The sequence below is a fragment of the Triticum dicoccoides genome, chromosome 6A (genome assembly GCF_002162155.2).
Source record: "Triticum dicoccoides isolate Atlit2015 ecotype Zavitan chromosome 6A, WEW_v2.0, whole genome shotgun sequence".
NCBI classification, from domain to species: Eukaryota; Viridiplantae; Streptophyta; class Magnoliopsida; order Poales; family Poaceae; genus Triticum; species Triticum dicoccoides.
In genome coordinates, this window is record NC_041390.1 from 73,437,452 (window position 1) to 73,456,657 (window position 19,206).

The window sequence follows — 19,206 nt, forward strand, 5'->3', positions numbered from 1 at the left end:
CTTATACATTTGTTGCCGTGAATTGATGCCTCTAATACTAGTATTACGATACACTTTCTCTGTCCGGAAAAACTTGTCCCTCAAATTGATGTATCTAGCACCAAGTTAGTGCTAGATACATCCATTTGAGGAACAAGTTTGGGACAACCTTTTTTGAACTGACGGAGTACTACATTGATAGGCTACCACTATAATTAATGGCTTTCTTTTCTCTTTTATGTTGGGAGTGTCCGCAAAAATATGCTCAAGTCAGGTGGCGCATGGACAATCTAAAGTTCCACAATATGTACATGACTACACACTAGTACATGCTGCTGAAAAAATTCGAGAGGTCGTTCGGCAACCACCAGGACATCATGTAAGACTTGAATTCTTTCGTATTCCGGATTTATAAAGGTTGACTCTTTTTAAATAGAAAAGCCGTATCAAATGAATTAGAAAGTTTTCCTCGCAGAAAAGAGAGAGAAAAGAATAGAAAGCCAGTGTTTTTTTCTCCAATTGACAAATGGGCTGGACTTGCATGGGCCAATATTACATGCTGGTAGGCCGCTACTACATAGGGACCCATGCACTTTTCTCTCTCTCTGTCTCTCTCCAAAAAGGCAATTCTTCACTCGTTCAGTCCGCAGTCTCCCCACAGCAGATCAAAAAAAGACAGCGGCGGCTGCCGGAGCGGAGCGGCGCCGCCGGTGACCTCAATCGGCCCCGTCCCCGGCAGACACCCACGAATCGAGGTCAGTCCACCACCTTGCCTTCCTCTCCTTCTCCATATCCTACTGATTTTTTCTCTTCTCTCTTCTCCCCTAGCTCGTCGGCGCCCGTGTCCGGTCGGAAGGCGGGGACGCCGCGCGCGCGTCTCCATCCTGCCGCAAAAATCGTGCGAGGAGGTGGCCATCTCTCGACCCCATCGCCGATCCCTCCGCGTCGGGTCATCGGCCAGGTAAGAGTCGCCCTCCTCCCGCCCCCGCCCCTGTTCAATTTTGGCTGCGCAGACAGGTGCGGACGCGTCCCCCTGCATCCCTACCTGATGTTGATTCAACAGATTGCCTCTCCGTGGGATGCTTGCAGTTTTACTGAGCATTTTTTTATCTCACCTTAGGGGACAGAGTTGGGCTAGACAGATTCTGTTCGTTCTGTGTTTCTTTACTTTTCTGTAAGCACTCATGTTGGTTTCCTCAATGGAAATAGAAGGGCCAAAATCTTTCTTGCACTACAAACCTTCCATCCAACAAATGCATCATTTCTGTGCTAAAATTTTCCGGCAATTGCACGGGGTTTCGGTTCATTGAAACTGAATTAGCAATGATGAACTGGATATTCCAGTTCTGCAAATGCCATAACAAGCATCCATCTGCAGAGCAAGTGGAACCACAATTAGGCCTGCAACAGAAGTACATTACTCAACTTATACAGATGGCAAACAACAATGAAACAATGGTGTTCCACTGATACCAGGAGCATATGTTAGTCCAGTGCAGAGTATAACTAGTTTGTGCTCCACTCGAAAGACAGAGTGAATATTCAGATAAAGCAATACACCCGTTACAGCTATATAGCTTAGATACCTTAATATCCCTTCATTAATTCTAAGAAATAGACGCCCTCGTGTACCTGACTGGGCATATTTCAATTTCTAGTCAGTAGTCTAGTAGTGAAATAAAAAGGCCAGCAGTAACTCAACAATTAGAAAGAAGGAAAAACTACTCTGAGTAGAAAATAAACATCAAGAATTATCGCAAATATCAACAATAACATAGAAGAACCTGCTCCAGGTGCATAACTTGAACTAATAGACACACAAGTAAAGGCTTGTTGTGATGGGCTCCCACATAAGGTAGTTTCCGCTACCAGATGTGAACGAAGTGTAGCTCACTACAACTCAACTTAACTATATGATGGCACCCTAGGTTATCACTGACATGGATACGACCCAACAAACTTGATATGCTTATTCTTCACATGGCATCTCTGTTCCAAGTAAAAAGGAAAATCATAACAAGGATAAGATGGAAGCAAGGTAAATAAATATAAATATAAATGAATAAAGCGAATTGGCAAGACATGTAGGTGTACAATGGCAGGCAAATGTAGAGCGCACTCTAAATTTATATTAGTACATTCGAGCGATGTGGATCAAATGCTTTATATCCCAAACTGACTTATTTTTTCTTCTACATTCCGAAACAGAAAAGGTCAAAGCCACATAACAAATTGAGTGTTCATAAATCATCTGGCAGAAAGCATCTCAAATTATGCTCAACTAATAACTTGTAGGATGTCCCAACGATTTGAGAAACAAGCACACACTCTTCTTCTAATGGAATTGAATGCTCCTACACCTTTGAGGTTCTTGAGAAAATAAAATGGCCCACAGAACCTATCATATGCCTACCCAAATTTCAACCAAGTAGTGCGATGGTTGAAGAACCATTAACAAAGTAATGGAGAGCATGGTATCGTTCGGGCTAAGCAAACATAACAGAAGAGCCGGTTGCATAGCAGGATTGATTAATGTTGGCTGAGGATGATAGATGGGATCGAGCTGCGTGGAGTTGCACTATGTGCATGTGCGAGAACTGAGCATATATGCATACTCGTGTTTGCATTGATGCAGTGCATGTGAGGGATCTAGACCCCTCCTCAGACTGTGATAGGCATCTCCTTGCGGCGTGATAGGTGGGAGGGGAAAAAGCGAGCAAACAAGCAAGCAGGGAGAGTGGGAGGTCATGGACATGGAGCTGGCATGAGTGCATTGGACACCCTCCACCAGAAATTGAGCGAGCCGTTCATGAAGGAATATAACCAAAAGAAGTTGGGGAACACGGATCTCTACCTCAAAGGATGAGCCCTTGATGATGGACGTAGCTGCTCTTGTGATGGTGTCAACTGTGACTAGACTAAGCTATATGTCCAGATCATGGTGTTCTATGCTTGTTTCTCCGGAAGGGGAACAATTCTGAGCCTTGTAGGCATGGGAGGCATGGGGAAAGGAAGTGTCCAACACACTGCCAAGACTTGGTAAGTTAGCTTCTTTGCACCGAGAAGAGACGGGGGTTCCATCTGCACTAACATCGGATCTGAGACAGCTACGCCATCCATGGATTGGGACACGACAGGACATGGGCTTGCATCATTGCGTTGGAGTCTCCTCCTCCCCTTTCACATGCACCGATGCCACACCCTCCACCTCTCCTGCATGTGCCGCGGTGTCGCCTGGCCTCCTCCTCCTCATAATAGTTTAAGGAGTTGCCTGACTTCGTATGCTTCCCTTGGAGCTGCTTCAATCTATTTCCAGCTAGGAGCAACTTAGATATTGAAAAGAATAAATGACCTCCAAAGACATCTTCACAAGCAAATAACAATAGAAAGACTGAAACAGCCTTTGCAAGAGAATGTATGCTCCTGCCCCCGCGCTGATCGCTGACCAAGGTCACGGGTCTCTCCTCCACCACGCCAGGATCCGAACCAATCTCCCTTTTCCTTATTTAACAGTTGCTCTTTCAAAAATAATAATAATCAAAAACAGAGATCGATGGACACAATGAAAGGCACCTTAAAATTACCAATGTACACAGTCAGTAGTACTACATGTTGGTAAGCATAGATCTGTTGACAATCAACAAATCTGCTGAAGAGATATGTTCGGCATAGAAGAACAATTATTTTCTTGACATAGCAAACAAAATTATATTTTATTTCTACACATACGAGCATTCCACATGTTCCAGTAAGGAAGGAAGTCTCTAAAGATGGTTAGAAACTCATGAAACTAATAGCACATGATCGATCAAGTGCATCAGAATTTAGTGCCAGTAGCAATTTCATTATTTTCCTAGGGACAACAGAAGCACAAGCTACCCATACAAGATAGCGTCACCATACAAAGTCAAAGAATTGCATTTCAGAATGGTAGCAACATCATACTAGTCATTTCATCATAGTACCAGCAGGATACAAGATGACCTCAAATGGAACTCGAATATCTACACATCTCCACAGAAAAGCACATAAACATTTTACCAATTGCTCACCAGCAGACAATTGGACGATCCAATTCTTGCCTGCCTTGTCCTGGATAAAACTAAATGTGTAAATCTGGTGCTGGTTACTACCCACTCAAAGATACATAACTTTGCTAAAGAACAGACAATTAAAGTACTGAACTGATTGACCTGGAGCCTACTACATTGCTACCGCCAAGTGCAACCAACCATGGAGCACTGAACAAAGACACATAACACTAAACCGATTACCTAATCTAGTAGAAACTGAATCATGGAGCGCAGGGATCAACCCAAGGCTATATATAGATTTATAGCACACGGAAACTTGTGAAGTACATACAGGCAGGGGTGTGAAAAAAGTCAGAGATAGGTAGCAGGTGAGATCTAAGGCATTATTGTCCCCATCAGTACCAAAGAAGAAGATTAAATTAAAGGACAAATAATAGTAACACCTGCATTCTCTTCATACTAATTGCTAGTGAGTGTTTGCAAGCTTTCTTTTTCCAACTAGCGACAACACAGTCAGACGAGTAGCAACTGTACAACACAGCCAGATTGGTTTATTTATCAAATGGGCAATCTTACAATTTCTTTTATCTTTTGTGCTGTTACCATCTTTAGTTCAGATATCGTACATTTCCATATGCATTATGTCTGAATATTCCATATGCTACAATTCAGTAGAGTCTTTGTCTAAACATTCCATATCCGGCGAAGAAAGGAGGAGGGGAAGGGGATTTACCGATCGTGGTCTCATGGAGGAGCAACATCGTAGGGTAACGGGCAACGTTGTAATACGGTGGTGGAGGTCGCCGGTGGGCTCATCAGTGCCGGCGGCCAGCGGAGTGGGAGAAAAAGCCGACGACCAAGACGACGATGGCGACCAAGAAGATGCCGTCGCCGGCAGCAAAGAGGAGGTAGGGGGTGGATAGTATGAGAGAAGAGGAGAGGAGAAGCAGCGTTGGCGGTGGAGAATGGTGGCAGCATCGCGTGGTGGTGGCAGCGGCGGCGGCGCAGGGTGGTGGCCATAGGAACCCTAGAGGAGAGAGACTCGGGTGGGGGAACGGGGGAGTGGAGCCAAGGGTTGGAGCGCTTCTGTTTGTCAGGAACTAGTGGGTTCGGCCCATGGACCAGAACCATTATGAGCCGCTGTGATTTGAAATCAGGCCGCATGGCTCGCACCGCACCAGATCGGTTATCCGCTGAACCCGCTCCAGTCCAGATCATTTTCTTGCTGAACCCGTTTGAACCCGCGCCATTTGAGAACTACACGAAAACCAACCATTTGGACCCTACACGAACCCACCCCAATCCCAGGTTGAGTCGTAAGCAAGAGCTATGGTTACAAAATTTGCTTTACACTGCAGTGCCAGAATGAATTTTGCTCAACTCTTTGTTGATTATCATTGTATGGATATATGCAAGAATAATTTTATGCCTTCGCTTTGTTGATGTCATGGGTGTTTTTTGGAATTTATATACACCATCTACCAACTACAAAACCTCAATTGCTAGAAGTCATTCTAAACACAAACAGTTGGTTACAAATACAAAGGCTTCTCTGCACCGCAATTTACAGGAGGCTCATTTAGACAACTTTGATTTTCCTGTAACCAAAGGAGAAGTGCAGGAATACTACACACACATGAATATTTCCTTTCCTGCAGTTTGGTTCATAGGAATCGTTGTAGGAATTTTGGATGATAGGGAAGAAATTCCTTTGCTTTCACAAGAATCGTACAGGGTTCCAAACATCTACTAGCATCTCTTTTTTTTCTTAAAATTTGCGGATGCCCGAGGCAAATCGAGCTTCATCAAATTAATTAGACAAACAAACTCATCACCCCAGCCAACCACAGCCGCTCATCGTTGCGACTGGGCTGTTCACGGCGTGGGATACGAGAGAAGTGGCATGGTTGGATACTGATTTGTGTTTGATCGTTTTTTAGGGGGTATTTGACCGTTTGTGTGGGTGCCTAAGTTATTTTTTTCCCTTTTTATATCAAAGGACCTGTGAGTTGTTGGTGCTTTTGGTTCAATCCACTTCCGTATATGGTTGACATGAATTAGATGGGTCAATTTATTAAGCAAATACGACATGTTCTTATTATGTTGTTAGGCAAGTTTGTTTATGGAAAAAAGTTGTTAAGCCAATTTATTAATTTTAGTTAGATTCCTTTATTTTTTTTCCTTTTCTGCAAACCAAATGACCAACGTGGAAAAAATCCTGTGTTTTTCATTCCTCTGTTTTTGACCTTGATTCCTTTTCTATTCCCGTGTTTTTTCTATTCCTGCATTTTTCCTATCCGATGAACCAAAGGGAGCCTAATATGTGTCAATGTGATTTATGACCTCAGTTCTGTACTTATATTGCATTATTTCTCTATCTGTTTCCATGACGGGAACACCCAGCTATAACACACTATCAAATTGCAGAATCTGAGCATTTGATGGAGCAACTGAGTCCCAGTGGACCTGTTCCTCAACCCTCATGGTCATTGGATATCATTCCTACGAAAGTAGCTTGCACGCTATCACAGGGATCTAATGTAACTAGCATGGACTTTCATCCTTGTCATACACTATTACTAGGTATGATCAAGGTTGCTAATTTAATATCTAAAAATATATATAGATGCAGTCATAAATTTGCAAGTACAAAATGTGTTTCATGTAATTTGGGTGAATGTTTGGATTTTAACACCCTTATTGATTTTCTTGTCATGTTTACTGCTCACATAGTTGGATCTGCTAATGGTGAATTTACAATCTGGGAGATCGGTACGCGTGAGAGGCTGGTCTCAGAGCCCTTCCAAATTTGGAACATGCAAGCATGTTCAGCACAATTTCAGGTAACAAATTATATATGTAATTTGCTCCTGTTGCTTTTACTTGTAGTCTTGTACCTTGTTTGCAAGCACCTACATGGTTTGATATTATATATGTGGCTCACTAATTATTTTCTATGAGAAAAGCGTGTCGTGGCTAAAGATCCCTCCATGGCCGTTAGTCAAGTTACATGGAGCCCTGATGGATACATGATTGGTTAGTGTCAATATTTCAATCTTTAGCCGGTAACTCTGTATTGCACTTGGTAAATTCTTCGTATTGTGCTCCATTGTTGCTAAGCTTCCTTTCTTTTGCTTTTATAGGTGTTGCATTCACAAAACATTTGATCCATCTGTATGTATACGAGCATCGAAATAAAACACGTGAAGTGGTAGAGGTATGATCTTCTAATTGTTCATCGAACTTCAAGTGTATAGATGTTATATTTCATTATATGAATTGACTTTTGTTACTAACCCATTTATTCTTCATGCCAGATTGAGGCTCATTCTGGAGAAGTTAATGACATAGCTTTCTCCCAGCCAAATAAGCAACTATGTGTTGTCACTTGCGGAGATGACAAGCTTATTAGGGTACCTAACACATCTTAAATGGTTATCATCTATTTCATTTTCCCCTAGCATGGTCCTCTGTAACTTACTTTCTATTTTGTAGGTTTGGGATATGCATGGACAGAAAATATATTCGTTTGAAGGGCATGAGGCACCTGTATATTCTATTTGCCCTCATTACATAGACGATATTCAGGTATGTGTTGTCTGAATACAGTATTTAGGCATTAACATCTCAGAATGCAATGAATATCGACGGTTGCTCCTTGGTCTGTATGCTTCAAAAGTCTACTCAACTATAATTTGAATTGAGGCAGTATGAGCCATCATGAGGGCGATGACTGTATTTTGTGTTCCGGGAGAAATTTATGAGTGCATAGTTTTTTCAAGCACATCAGCCTTTATCTGGTGTACTGATACATGATTTGATACATGGTTTTATTGTGTTCCTTGCAGTTTATTTTCTCATTTTCCCTTGACGGGAAAATGAAGGCATGGTTTTATGACAATGTGGGATCTAGGGTGGACTTTGATGTTCCAGGAAAATGGTGTACTACAATGCTCTATAGTGCCGATGGAACTAGGTAAACATAGATGTGGTATTTTGCTCACTAGAAGCGTTTCGATGTATTGTCGATGTAATATTTACTTGATGTCGATTTGAAGGTTGTTCTCATGCGGAACAAGCAAACAGGGAGACTCACATTTGGTCGAGTGGAACCAAAGTGAAGGATCTGTCAAGAGGTCATATTCTGGATTTCGTAAAAAAACATCTGGTGTAGTACAGGGTGTCGTGCAGTTTGATATAGCTCGGAATCACATTTTAGCTGCTGGCGAAGATAATCAAATTAAGTTTTGGGATGTTGATAACACCAACATGCTGGCCTGCATTGAAGCTGGCGGAGCCTTGCCAGTTAGTGTCTGTTCCCTATTATATTATCAACCTTTTTTCTGCATTTGTAGCAATCTAACCTCTGTACATTTTAATAGAGCTTTCCAAGATTAAGATTCAATAAAGAAGGCAATCTTCTTGCTGTTACTACAGTAGACAGTGGCTTTAAGATAATTGCAAATAATGATGGGCTCAAATCTTTACTGTCTTTTGGTAACCTGCCTTCCGAAGTGTTCAGATCGCCATATGAAGCTTCTACGGTGAAGGTAAGCACATATTTTTCGGCCTTCTATTGTCAGGACAGGTTGCGGGTATAGTTTCAGCAATTTTCTATTAAATTAATAGGTCTCAGGTGCTCCAGTTGTCTCGGGCATCTCTCCTAACATTGGCCGAACTGATCACTTAGACAGAAACTATCCTGCAAAGCCATCTCCTGTACTGGTATGCTGATCCATGCCGATCTAGAAGTAAAAAAAGACTTTGACTAGTTTCATATGTGTTAATGCCTCTATGTAAATCTTATAAACAACAATCTAAGCATCATCTAACTTAATCATGATAATGATAGAATGGCGGTGATCCAGCATCTGGAAGCATAGATAAAAAGCGAAGAATTTCAGAAGAAAAGTCTGATAAAGGGAAACCTTGGGATCTGAAGGAAGTTCTAAATCCCCAGAAATTTCGTCTTGATACAATGCTAGAAACTGACCAAGCCAGCAAGGTTCGGCCCATCTTATTCTTGATTGTTTGTTTGTACTTCTTATCACAGACCTTTATTGATCTCCAAGAATAATTCTTATGTGATGTCTGCATGTGCTGGAAAGGTATCAAAGGTGCTCGACGACGATGACCTCCTCAGGGAGATCATTATCCGCGTCGGCTTCCCCACCACCCTTGTCCGTGCTGCCCTTGTCTGCAAGCGCTGGTACCATCATGCCTCTGAACCCGCCTTCCTCTGCCGTTTCTGCAAGCGCCACCCGCCCTGCCTCCTCGGCTTCTACGTCGAGGACAGGGAAGATCATAAAATGGCTTCTATTCGCTTCTTCAGTTTGCTAAATAAGCCCCAAGAGCTTGCTACCGTCGTCCGCTCTCTGCTGGGCTACAGTTGGGACGCCTACCGCGGCGCGCCGGCCAACTTTCTCTGCTCCCGGAATGGCAGAGTCTTCATCAGCTTGTACGACCAGGTCAACCGTAGCAAATTTACAGTTGGGGCGCACAGTCCATTATGTTCTGAGAGAGGCCTGACTGTTGTCCCACCATTCCCACACATTGAAATCCAGGATGGCTATTCCGGCACGATGAATGATCTCTTCTCGGTAGAAGAAGTCAATGACTTGTCCTTGTTGCATGTGTCGGTGGTGTCTAACATGCAGAGAACAAAATCTACGGTGCACGTACATATGTGGCGACATGGTGATGGTGTGTGGCGCACGTATCTTACCTTGGACACAGACCAGCTCCTTGATCTGCGACGGGAACCAAAAGCTGTGCTCGCCAACAATAAAATCTACATAGCAAGCGCCCAGAGCGACATTGTTGTCTTTGATTTGACTGCCTCGAGCATATCTATGTTTCAGCTCCCACAAGGGGTGGAGTATGGAGATAGAGATACCATGTTGGCACGGGCTCAGGATGCTTCTGGTGTGTATCTCATCCATGCAAAGAAGCTTCAGCTTCACATTTGGCTCCACAAGGGGGACAACTGGTTGCTGGTGGACACCATTTGTTTGCGTGAGATGGTTGCTAATATGTGGATTCCAGGTTACAGGGTTGAGGATGAGTCCTACGCTCCTCTCCGGATAAAGCATGTGGGGGACTATGCTGAGTTTATGTTCTTGGAGATGGGTCGATGCGCACTTCAATTAGATGTCAAGTGCATGCAGTTGCGTAAAGTGTATATCATGGCAGAAGAAGAAGTGCAATTGGGTGATATCCATCCTCTTAAGATGATTTGGCCGCCCATGTTCCCTGCGCTCAAGGATAATCCTGCAAGGTTTGCCTTTTGGCCTTCGGATGATTTGTATATTGCTTTTGTTCGGGTTACATAGTTTTGCAAGGTGCACTACTCATTGACTGTTTGGTATAGCTGCGGGATGGTGTTAGTATATGATTGATTCTTTAGGCCATTTTTACAGTATACTAGTTTAGCGACATAGATAATGCTTGCATTAAGATGTCTTGTCACTTGTGCATTAAGATGGTGTTAGTGGTGTAATATTACATGGTGTACTATGTCAAAAGTACAAAACGTGTATATAAGAGTTGAAAGTGCATAGCCTTGTTATCATGTTGACCACTTCATTGTCCTGAAATATTATCGCAAACCTGAAATTTTAGCTTCCCATTTCTTAAATTTTGGTGTAATTTTTCACTGCCTACCTTTGTGCTGTGAACCTCAAGCTTATGAGACATTTTCGCTGAACTTATGTATGCGATTGTTTTATTCTGAAACTTATGCATGAGATTGTTAATACTTATTTTTTTTAAGAATGTCACTTAGTGGATTTTATTTTTTTCTTGACACAAGTGGTTGTTGATTTTACATGGTCAGGTATGATTCATCTTATGCATGAACCGTGAAAGTTCGTTTTATACTTTGGGTAGTTTGTGCTTGTGTGTGAATCACATCTTTCTCTTTGGATCTTTGGGTAGTTTATGCATGAACTGTGGAATGCAACTATGAAATGGAAACATGTCAGACTGGAATATGAGGGCATTTAAGCTTACAGGTTGGAGTTTTTGAAAAATAAAATTAATGATAATAAAAATGCTATTGTGATGCTGAATTAACTCTACTCTATCCCGATGCTTTTGTCTACAGCTCTTAACACCTAATGACGAACATACATACTCACAAAGTATAATTAGCTGCTAACTCCATATCGTCTAAAAAAAGGGGACTTGATTATGTGGGTTTAGGCACTCCAATTATCATGGCATAGTTGCTAATCAGGTGCATGTTGCCGGCTGATAGTGACTTGATTATGAGGTAGCTGCTACATTCAGTATACACAAAAGGGTTGCAAAAGTTTCAGTTGAAACAACTCACATCTTTATAGAATGATATGTACAACATGATCCCCATTTACTCTGCTTCAGTTTCAGTTTTGTTAGTAGTTAGTTTCAGTCCCGGATGTTGTTTTTATTCAGTTCCGTCACTTAGCTGTACATATTCTCGTAACCAGATATCTGCCTTTTATTTACCACTACATGAATCACTGGAAGTAGTAGTTTGTGGCTGTCATGTTAAATATGTTGTTCTTTTGCGGTGATTCGTTCTGAAACAACCTGTCAGCTCATTTATATATTTATAAAACCATGCATTTTGATGGTATAAATACTCCCTTTGTTTTTAAACCCTTTTATCCTACCGTAGCAATTTGTTAGTTATTGTCTGTGTCGATGAGAGCAAGATCAGTGAAATAGTTTCTGAAATCAAAAGTAAACTTATTCCAGCATCTGGTCTATGTACCTGTGTGTGCAAATCCATTCATATTCTGATAGTTTTCCATTTGTTCTGCATTTAGTATGGCTCTTGACTGAAATCTTAATGTTTTTGTATTGCTTTCCCAGTTAGCAGTAGTAAAGAAAAACCTAGTGTAGTTTAGGGATGGAGCAATTATCGTTTATCGGTCAAGGAATTTTTTGTTCATGTAGACTTGCAATGTTTATTCATATTCAATACAAACTTCAGTGATGCACTTTTGCCATGTTCTACTAACTTCCTCGTATCATTAGAAGGTCACCTTGATCCTTAGTCTTCTAAGTCATCACACATGTTTAATACACAGTCCCAAATAAATTCATATATGATGACCTCTGCAATCTTCTTCAGCTCCAAATAAATTTTCATGGAGGGGGCAAAGCTCAAGTTAGAAGAGTTGGAGGGGAGCCAGTCAGCACCATTTGATAGATGAATTGCATGTGCAAGTGTACGAAGAGGAGAAGATTGCACAGTAGTCATGTAAGAATAAGAGTCAACTCGAGGCCAAGCTAGCATTTAGGGATGGGAGGATAGAAGAGCTGGAAGGGGAGGTTGAAGAACATGATAAGAAGGATGATGCGCAACAAGAGCTCAAAGTCGCGGAGATAAGATGATCAGATTTTCAGTGGCATCCTCCGGCAGTGTTGGCATTACCTTGGCTGCTGTCTTAACTTGCATTTATGTTAAGTTGTGACTAGTAAGGAATCAACAAGTGATTATGTGAAAAGTGGATGTTGAATTTTAGATCATTGCTTTGTGAATAACAACTCTGTCCGAATATGCTTTTTCTTTTTCATATCAATGAATGGTGTTTTAGATATGTACTTGCAGTCCATGTTTTATGAATAACAATTCTGCCAAAATTAGATGGATTGAAACATAGTATTACATCACAATACAATACCATGTTAATCACCAAGCAAAGTAAATCAAAACTGCACTTAGCAGTCACTTGGGTCCAGCCTTCCCATAAGAGTCACTCAGAGCAACAGTCCAGCCTGAACACGAGCTTCTCGGGCGTCAAGGCCGTGCCCACAGGAAAGTAGCCTGAAATTACATTACATTCAAGCACAGCGAGCTGCATCAACATATACAGCCAACATGTTACAGAGAGAGGTTAATTCAGAGATTACCAAGCCGCTCAAACTGGAACTTGTGGCCGACAATTGCGGTCACAGGCAATGGTACATCATCTGCGCCCTTTACAACCTCTTTTGAGTGTGGGCTGAGATCGCACAGCCAAATCTTCCGATTCTAAGAGAGCAAGAGACGCTTCACAAGAAAGCGACTTGCCAGTCTGTGCATTTTCTGGGAAATGCATACCTAGCAATTAAATTGACAAGAATCGAACTGTAAACATGCCAACGAATAGCCAATGGGTTTCATGTATAGCCAATATATGAATTTATTCTAAGCCCAAGTGAAGCATTGCTTCCAGTTCAGAGCACATGTTTATGCAATTTTTATGTTTACGAAGATGTTTATTGCTTACGTATCAAAGTTGCTGTACTTTTTTTGCGGGCATGTTTATGCAATTTCCTCGATTTCCACTTATGATCCTGCCCAATGAGCACTTCTGAATGTCACTAATCATTTTTTACATGTATCTTGTTCCAGTAACCATTTTCTATAAGTGGAATGTTTATGTAGTTCTGAATAAAAGAAATGGTTCTGAAAGCAGATTACAACTTGATTTTCTTCGCGAGTGATAGGTAATTAACACATATATACATATATACGGGGAGCTTTTTGACTTAATTTGTTGTCTAGCGACATATGGTCTCTGTACATCCACAGGTTTGAAAGTAGATCTCACCGAAGGACATCTCATTTGGTCCAGTTTTTGCCCATATATCATCTCTTGTTTTGCTATAAATACTTGAAGTTCTCTGTGATACTCACAAATATTATGAGATAAAAATACCTATTTGCTATATGTGATAAAAACCGAGGAAGGATGGATTGTCATCAAATAGAGCAACCTGTGATTCTTGAATACAGTAATATTTTTTTCTCTGTTTTTTCTTGGATACAGTATTATTACCTGTGATAAAAATACAGTGTTATTACCTGTGATAAAAATACAATATTATTCTTGATATAATGACCTGTGATAACATGAATCTCTGTTTTCGTGTTTGCACATCTAACCCATTTCAGTCGTATACAATACAGATCGTCGTCGTCCATTATACCTTCAGAAAAGGAGAATTTTACAAACATGAATAATATTGCGGAAGTCTCGGTGAGGTAGAGTACATACATATGAACAACTTACTCGGTATGAGAAATAAGATATTGTGTTAATCGAGGATGCTCGGTTCATAGATAACTCTGTCCAGTGGACCACGAAGGAATATTCTGTCACTAAGACAGCCATCAGAACTTAGGGTTCAGGTTGATAACGGAAGAAACACTTGCCGCCAGGGTTCAGATTTGTAATGGAAGACACTTCTAGACTGATGGTGGTTACTTTGTTGGTGGCTGGACATGATCACCCCTGAGCTTGTTGAGGTGTGGACCATTTGCAATTCTGAGCCAGAAGTCACAGAAGTGCCTATCAGGGCAAGGATTAAAAACACGTCGACTGCATTTGCATCCTGGTAATTTGGACCAATATGGAGAGAGAGAAATTCTAGGCTGCTTGACAACAAGATAATTTGCGACTGTCGTGGTAATAATTTTCTCCAAACATGTTTCCTTTTTTCCCTTTTGAGAGTAGTATAGTTTCATCATCAAGAAGTAATACAGCATAACTATTGAACATGCAAAAATAATAATGCTCTAGTGCATCATCACCCGTAATTAACCCAGAATTTGGAATTTTTAACAAAAAGCCGGCCACTCAGAACACTTTATTGATCAGATAACATGATTATATCGTTTAGCCGGAACTTTACATATATCTAATAGAACATGATGTAATTGGTAGGCATGTAGTGGCAAATAGGTTCACCACGCTCTCCGCCTAACAGCTCAAAGTACTGCTGGTCCCAATCAGATGTGTTCATGTGGCACATGGCTGTTGCCGTCACACCTGGTGTTCCATCTTTCAAGCCCTTGAGTTGCACCGTCAAAGACTGCACCTCTCTTGGCCTATGGCAATAAAAAACCTCATAGGGGAAATCCATAGGGTGGCATGGGACCGAATTATTGCTGAATTGGGCGATCTGTGCCACAACATACATGGTGTTGGGGGTTTCATGCCCATGAATTCTTGTAATGGCTGCTCGTGCGCCGCTGACTCCCAAAGATTTGGTAGCGAATCTGGCCATTGCTTCGCGAGATGAGAAGCACATGTGAGGCTCCTCCTTGTCAGCCGGTTTGCCGCATGAATGAAGGGTGTCAGCAACCTGCTTGGCCTTTATCGAGCTGTGAGGTATCTTGTAATGTGAAAGGATGGTTGCCAAGTACTTTGACTCCAATGGAGTATTGACAGAATTGACAGACTTTGGTGAACCACCTCGTGCAAACATGGTCCCTTGAGGCAGTACAGTGCCAACGCGCAGATTCTTCTTCAAGAACAACATGCCAGTTTGAACTTTTATCTGGTGGCGTCTGGCTTGTGCTTCAGGAACAGCAGAAGCTGCATAGTTATAATTAAAAAATAATACTCAAAAATATCAACATGCAAAAATATCAACAAATTAAGAGCTTTTATCCGGCCTGAACCCTTGCTAAAATTGGTTAGGTAGCGCAAGTACTTACTTGAATGTTCATGGTCTGGATCCCAATGTACCGCATAAGTACTATCACCAAAACCATTTTCTAGGAAATAAAACACTGTGTGATGATTCAGTTCGAACACATTAATTAAGTTTGGTAAGGGTAACACATGTGCTTACTTGAAGGTGAGTGATCTGGATCCCAATGTACCGCATAAGCACTTGCATCAAAACCATTTTCTTCTGCAGAAAATAACAAACTATGAGGTGATTCACAACTAACATTTTTGCGGCTTGTTTCAGATAGCATATGCACTTACTTGAAGGTGAGTGATCTGGATCCCAATGTACCGCATAAGCACTTGCACCAAAACCATTTTCTTCTACAGAAAATAATAAACGATGAGTTGATTCACAATTGACACAATCTTGAAATGGTAAAGATTGCATAAGTACTTACTTGAAGGGGCATGATCTGGATCCCAATGTACTGCATAAGCACTTTCACCAAAAGCCTTGTCTTCTATAGGAAATAACACATATGTGATATATGATTCAGACTTGCCATACGCAAAATTTGATAAGGTAGCACAAGTACTTACTTGAAGGGGCACGATCTGGATCCCAATGAACCGCATAAGCACTTTCACCAAACCCATTTCCTTCTGCAGGAAATAACAAACTATGTGTTGATTCCCAAATAACACATGCTCTAGTTGTACACATAGCATGGTACTTACTTGAAGGTGAATGATCTGGATCCCAGTGCACTGCATAAGCACCCTCACCAAAACCGTTTTGTTCTGCAAGCAATAACAAGCTACATGAGGTGATTCAGACTTCACCCAATCTCAACTTGGTTAAGCTAGCAATAGTACTTACGAGAAGGAGCATGATCTGGATCCCAATGTACCGCATAAGAACTTGCATCAAAACCATTTTCTTCTGCAGAAAATAACCATCTATGAGTTCATTCACAACTAACACTTTTGCGACTAGGTTCAGATAGCATATGTACTTACTTGAAGGTGAGTGATCTGGATCCCAGTGCACCGCATAAGCACTTGCACCAAAACCATTTTCTTCTACAGAAAAATAATAAACCATGTGTTGATTCACAGTTGACACCATCTTGAATTGGTAAAGATTGCATTAGATTAGTACTTACTTGAAGGTGAGTGATCTGGATCCCAATGTACCGCATAAGCACTTGCACCAAAACCATTTTCTTCTGCAGAAAATAACAAACTATGAATTGATTCACAATTAACAAATTTGCGACTTGGTTCAGATAGCATAGGTACTTACTTGAAGGTGTGTGATCTGGATCCCAATGTACCGCATACGCACTTGCACCAAAACCATTTTCTTCTACAGAAAATAATAAACCATGAGTGGATTCACAATTGACATCATCTTGAACTGGTAAAGATTGCATAAGTACTTACTAGAAGGTGCATGATCTGGATCCCAATGTACTGCATAAGCACTTTCACCAAAACCCTTGTCTTCTGTAGGAAATAACACATGTGTGATATATGATTTAGACTTGCCATATTCGAAACTTGGTAAGGTAGTACAAGTACTTACTTGAAGGGGCACGATCTGGATCCCAATGCACCGCATAAGAACTTTCAGCAAACCCATTTCCTTCTGCGTGAAATAACAAACTATGAGTTGATTCATATAATTAACACATGCTCGACTTGTTAGATATAGGTACTTACTTGAAGGTGCATGATTTGGATCCCAATGAACCGCATAAGCACTCTCATCGAAACCATTTTCTGCAGGAAATAAAAAGCTATTTGAGGTGATTCAGACTTCGCACAATCTCAACTTGGTAAAGCTAGCACTGGTACTTACTTGAAGGTGCATGATCTGGATCCCAATGTACCGCATAAGCACTCTCACCGAAACCGTTTTCTTCTACAGGAAATAAAAAGCTAATGAGACGATTCAGACTTCACACAATCTCAACTTGGTAAAGCTAGCACTAGTACTTACTTGAAGGGGCATGATCTGGATCCCAATGTACTGCATACGCACTTTCACCAAACCCGTTTTCTTCTGCATATAGACACACATATGAGTTCTGTTGGGTTTCACATATATGATCGATCAAATAAAATTGCACGCGGACACGCACACAAAACTTTGGCCAAGGGAACATCTCACACCCTAAAATTTCTCTTTATTTCTTCTTTTTATTCTCCACGATTCAGTCTCACAGCATGACGTGTGTTACTCATCAAGCTATAGACACAGGTAGTGTACTAGTGTTGGACACGTCTAACAAAACCTGACCGGACTTGATATCTGCTAGTACAAATTCTACTCAATTATCTTTGAAACTGACACGGGCAAAACGTACCTCAGAGCAAACTATCTAGTACTACTACACGCTTGCCAGCTAGCTTGCACCTAATTACTATAACAAGTTCATTCACAATAATCCTTGACTTGACTTGATACAGATAGCATATATATGTACTTACTTGAAGGAGCGTGATCTGGATCCCAATGCACCGCATAAGCACTTTCACCGAATCCATTTTCTTCTACAGAAAATAACAAAATATTAGCTGATTCTAAATCAACATATTCTCGACTTGTACAGATAGCATAGGTACTTACTTGAAGGTGAGTGATCTGGATCCCAATGTACCGCATAAGCACTTTCACCGAATCCATTTTCTTCTGCAGGAAATAACAAAATATTAGCTGATTCTAAATCAACAGATTCTCGACTTGTACAGGATAGCATAGGTACTTACTTGAAGGTGAGTGATCTGGCTCCCAATGTACCGCATAAGCACTCGCACCAAAACCGTTTTCTTCTATAGGAAATAACACACTATGAGATGATTCAGACATACGACATTGTCAACTTGATAAGGCAGCACGAGCACTTACTTGAAGGTGTGTGATCTGGATCCCAGTGTACCGCATAATTAAGAACTTTCACCGAAACCTTTTTCTTCTACAGGAAATAACAAAACGTGAGTTCGACTGAGAATTAGCACATTCTGCTACTTGATAAGGTAGCTCAAGTCGTCCTTAATTACCAGATGGTGCATGATCTGGGTCCCAATGAACCGCATAAGCACTCGTATCAAAAGCGTTCTCTTCTGCAGGAAATAACAAACTATATGAGGTGATTCAGACATGAAACAGTCTCAACTTGGTAAATCTAGCACTGGTACTTACGAGAAGATGGAGGTTCAACCCTGTCGCTGGACTCACCAAAGGTGAGCAGGAGCAGGAAAAAGGCTATTGCCGTAAGCTTGGTCGTCATGTTTAGATCAACTACGAAATTGAATTCCGTTGGGCGAGGAAGAAGGGATGGTCTAGGCGCCTATTTGTAGTGGAAAAAAAGCGGTGGTAGCAAACAAAATCCACAATTTTCTCTATTTATTTACTATGTACGCTGTGGTTTGGAAACAAACCATAAGGATAGAAAATGGTTATATTCTAGCTGGAATAATATCTCGCCACGAATGCTCCTTACCCTTTTTTAACTGCAATAATATCCTCCAAATCACGCGCTTTAATCACCAGCCCATAATAAGCGGATTAACCCCCCCCCCCCCCACCCACCCACCCACAAGCGTGCATGCTGCCTAGTGCGATAATCTCGCCTGACATGCAATGTCCGGGAATTAACCATCACTACCTACCTGAATGCCCTTGAATGTGTGTGTTTTTTCTTTTGAACCAACTAGTAAATGTGCACGTGCAACGCACGTCTCAACTAAAA

General features: G+C 41.3%; 2 protein-coding genes and 1 long non-coding RNA gene across 5 annotated transcripts; 1 reads left to right on the forward strand and 2 right to left on the reverse strand.

Annotated features, from left to right (window-relative positions):
* Positions 1 to 515: 515 nt before the first annotated feature.
* LOC119315059 (protein TPR1-like) lies at positions 516 to 12,601 on the forward strand. 3 transcript variants are annotated; one of them, XM_037589728.1, is made up of 16 exons: positions 516 to 734; positions 808 to 940; positions 6,441 to 6,596; positions 6,747 to 6,856; positions 6,980 to 7,049; positions 7,157 to 7,230; positions 7,331 to 7,426; positions 7,509 to 7,601; positions 7,862 to 7,989; positions 8,072 to 8,318; positions 8,396 to 8,563; positions 8,643 to 8,738; positions 8,866 to 9,018; positions 9,122 to 9,481; positions 9,578 to 10,290; positions 12,133 to 12,601. In XM_037589728.1, exons 1-16 carry the CDS (start codon positions 567 to 569, stop codon positions 12,140 to 12,142), a joined length of 2,775 nt encoding a protein of 924 aa, XP_037445625.1. In that variant the 5' UTR covers positions 516 to 566; the 3' UTR covers positions 12,143 to 12,601. The 3 variants fall into 3 exon arrangements, with proteins under 3 accessions (XP_037445625.1, XP_037445628.1, XP_037445624.1); XM_037589727.1 differs by having other exon boundaries at positions 518 to 734; positions 9,122 to 10,290; XM_037589731.1 differs by lacking the exon at positions 8,643 to 8,738 and having other exon boundaries at positions 9,122 to 10,290.
* LOC119315061 lies at positions 1,689 to 5,100 on the reverse strand. Its single transcript, XR_005152574.1, has 2 exons — positions 4,747 to 5,100; positions 1,689 to 1,968 (listed from the first exon to the last, which is right to left on the reverse strand). It is a non-coding gene; the product is annotated as an uncharacterized LOC119315061 (long non-coding RNA).
* Positions 12,602 to 14,687: 2,086 nt separating the features above from the next.
* LOC119318821 (BURP domain-containing protein 4-like) lies at positions 14,688 to 18,744 on the reverse strand. Its single transcript, XM_037593401.1, has 9 exons — positions 18,676 to 18,744; position 17,627; positions 17,454 to 17,516; positions 16,895 to 16,957; positions 16,615 to 16,677; positions 16,469 to 16,531; positions 16,049 to 16,111; positions 15,767 to 15,829; positions 14,688 to 15,367 (listed from the first exon to the last, which is right to left on the reverse strand). Exons 1-9 carry the CDS (start codon positions 18,742 to 18,744, stop codon positions 14,688 to 14,690), a joined length of 1,128 nt encoding a protein of 375 aa, XP_037449298.1.
* Between the last annotated feature and the right edge of the window lie 462 nt (positions 18,745 to 19,206).

Bases quoted from the DNA above. Each gene is read 5' to 3' on its own strand.
- LOC119315059 (XM_037589727.1), top strand. From the start codon at position 567: ATGCACTTTTCTCTCTCTCTGTCTCTCTCCAAAAAGGCAATTCTTCAC. The intron at 7,231-7,330 runs GTATGATCTTCT...TCTTCATGCCAG, and splicing joins AAACACGTGAAGTGGTAGAG to ATTGAGGCTCATTCTGGAGA. The intron at 8,739-8,865 runs GTATGCTGATCC...TGATAATGATAG, and splicing joins CAAAGCCATCTCCTGTACTG to AATGGCGGTGATCCAGCATC.
- LOC119318821 (XM_037593401.1), bottom strand. From the start codon at position 18,744: ATGACGACCAAGCTTACGGCAATAGCCTTTTTCCTGCTCCTGCTCACC. The intron at 16,678-16,894 runs GTAAGTACTTAT...TATTTTCTGCAG, and splicing joins TCCAGATCATGCACCTTCTA to AAGAAAATGGTTTTGGTGCA. The intron at 15,368-15,766 runs GTAAGTGCATAT...ATAACTATGCAG, and splicing joins TCCAGATCACTCACCTTCAA to CTTCTGCTGTTCCTGAAGCA.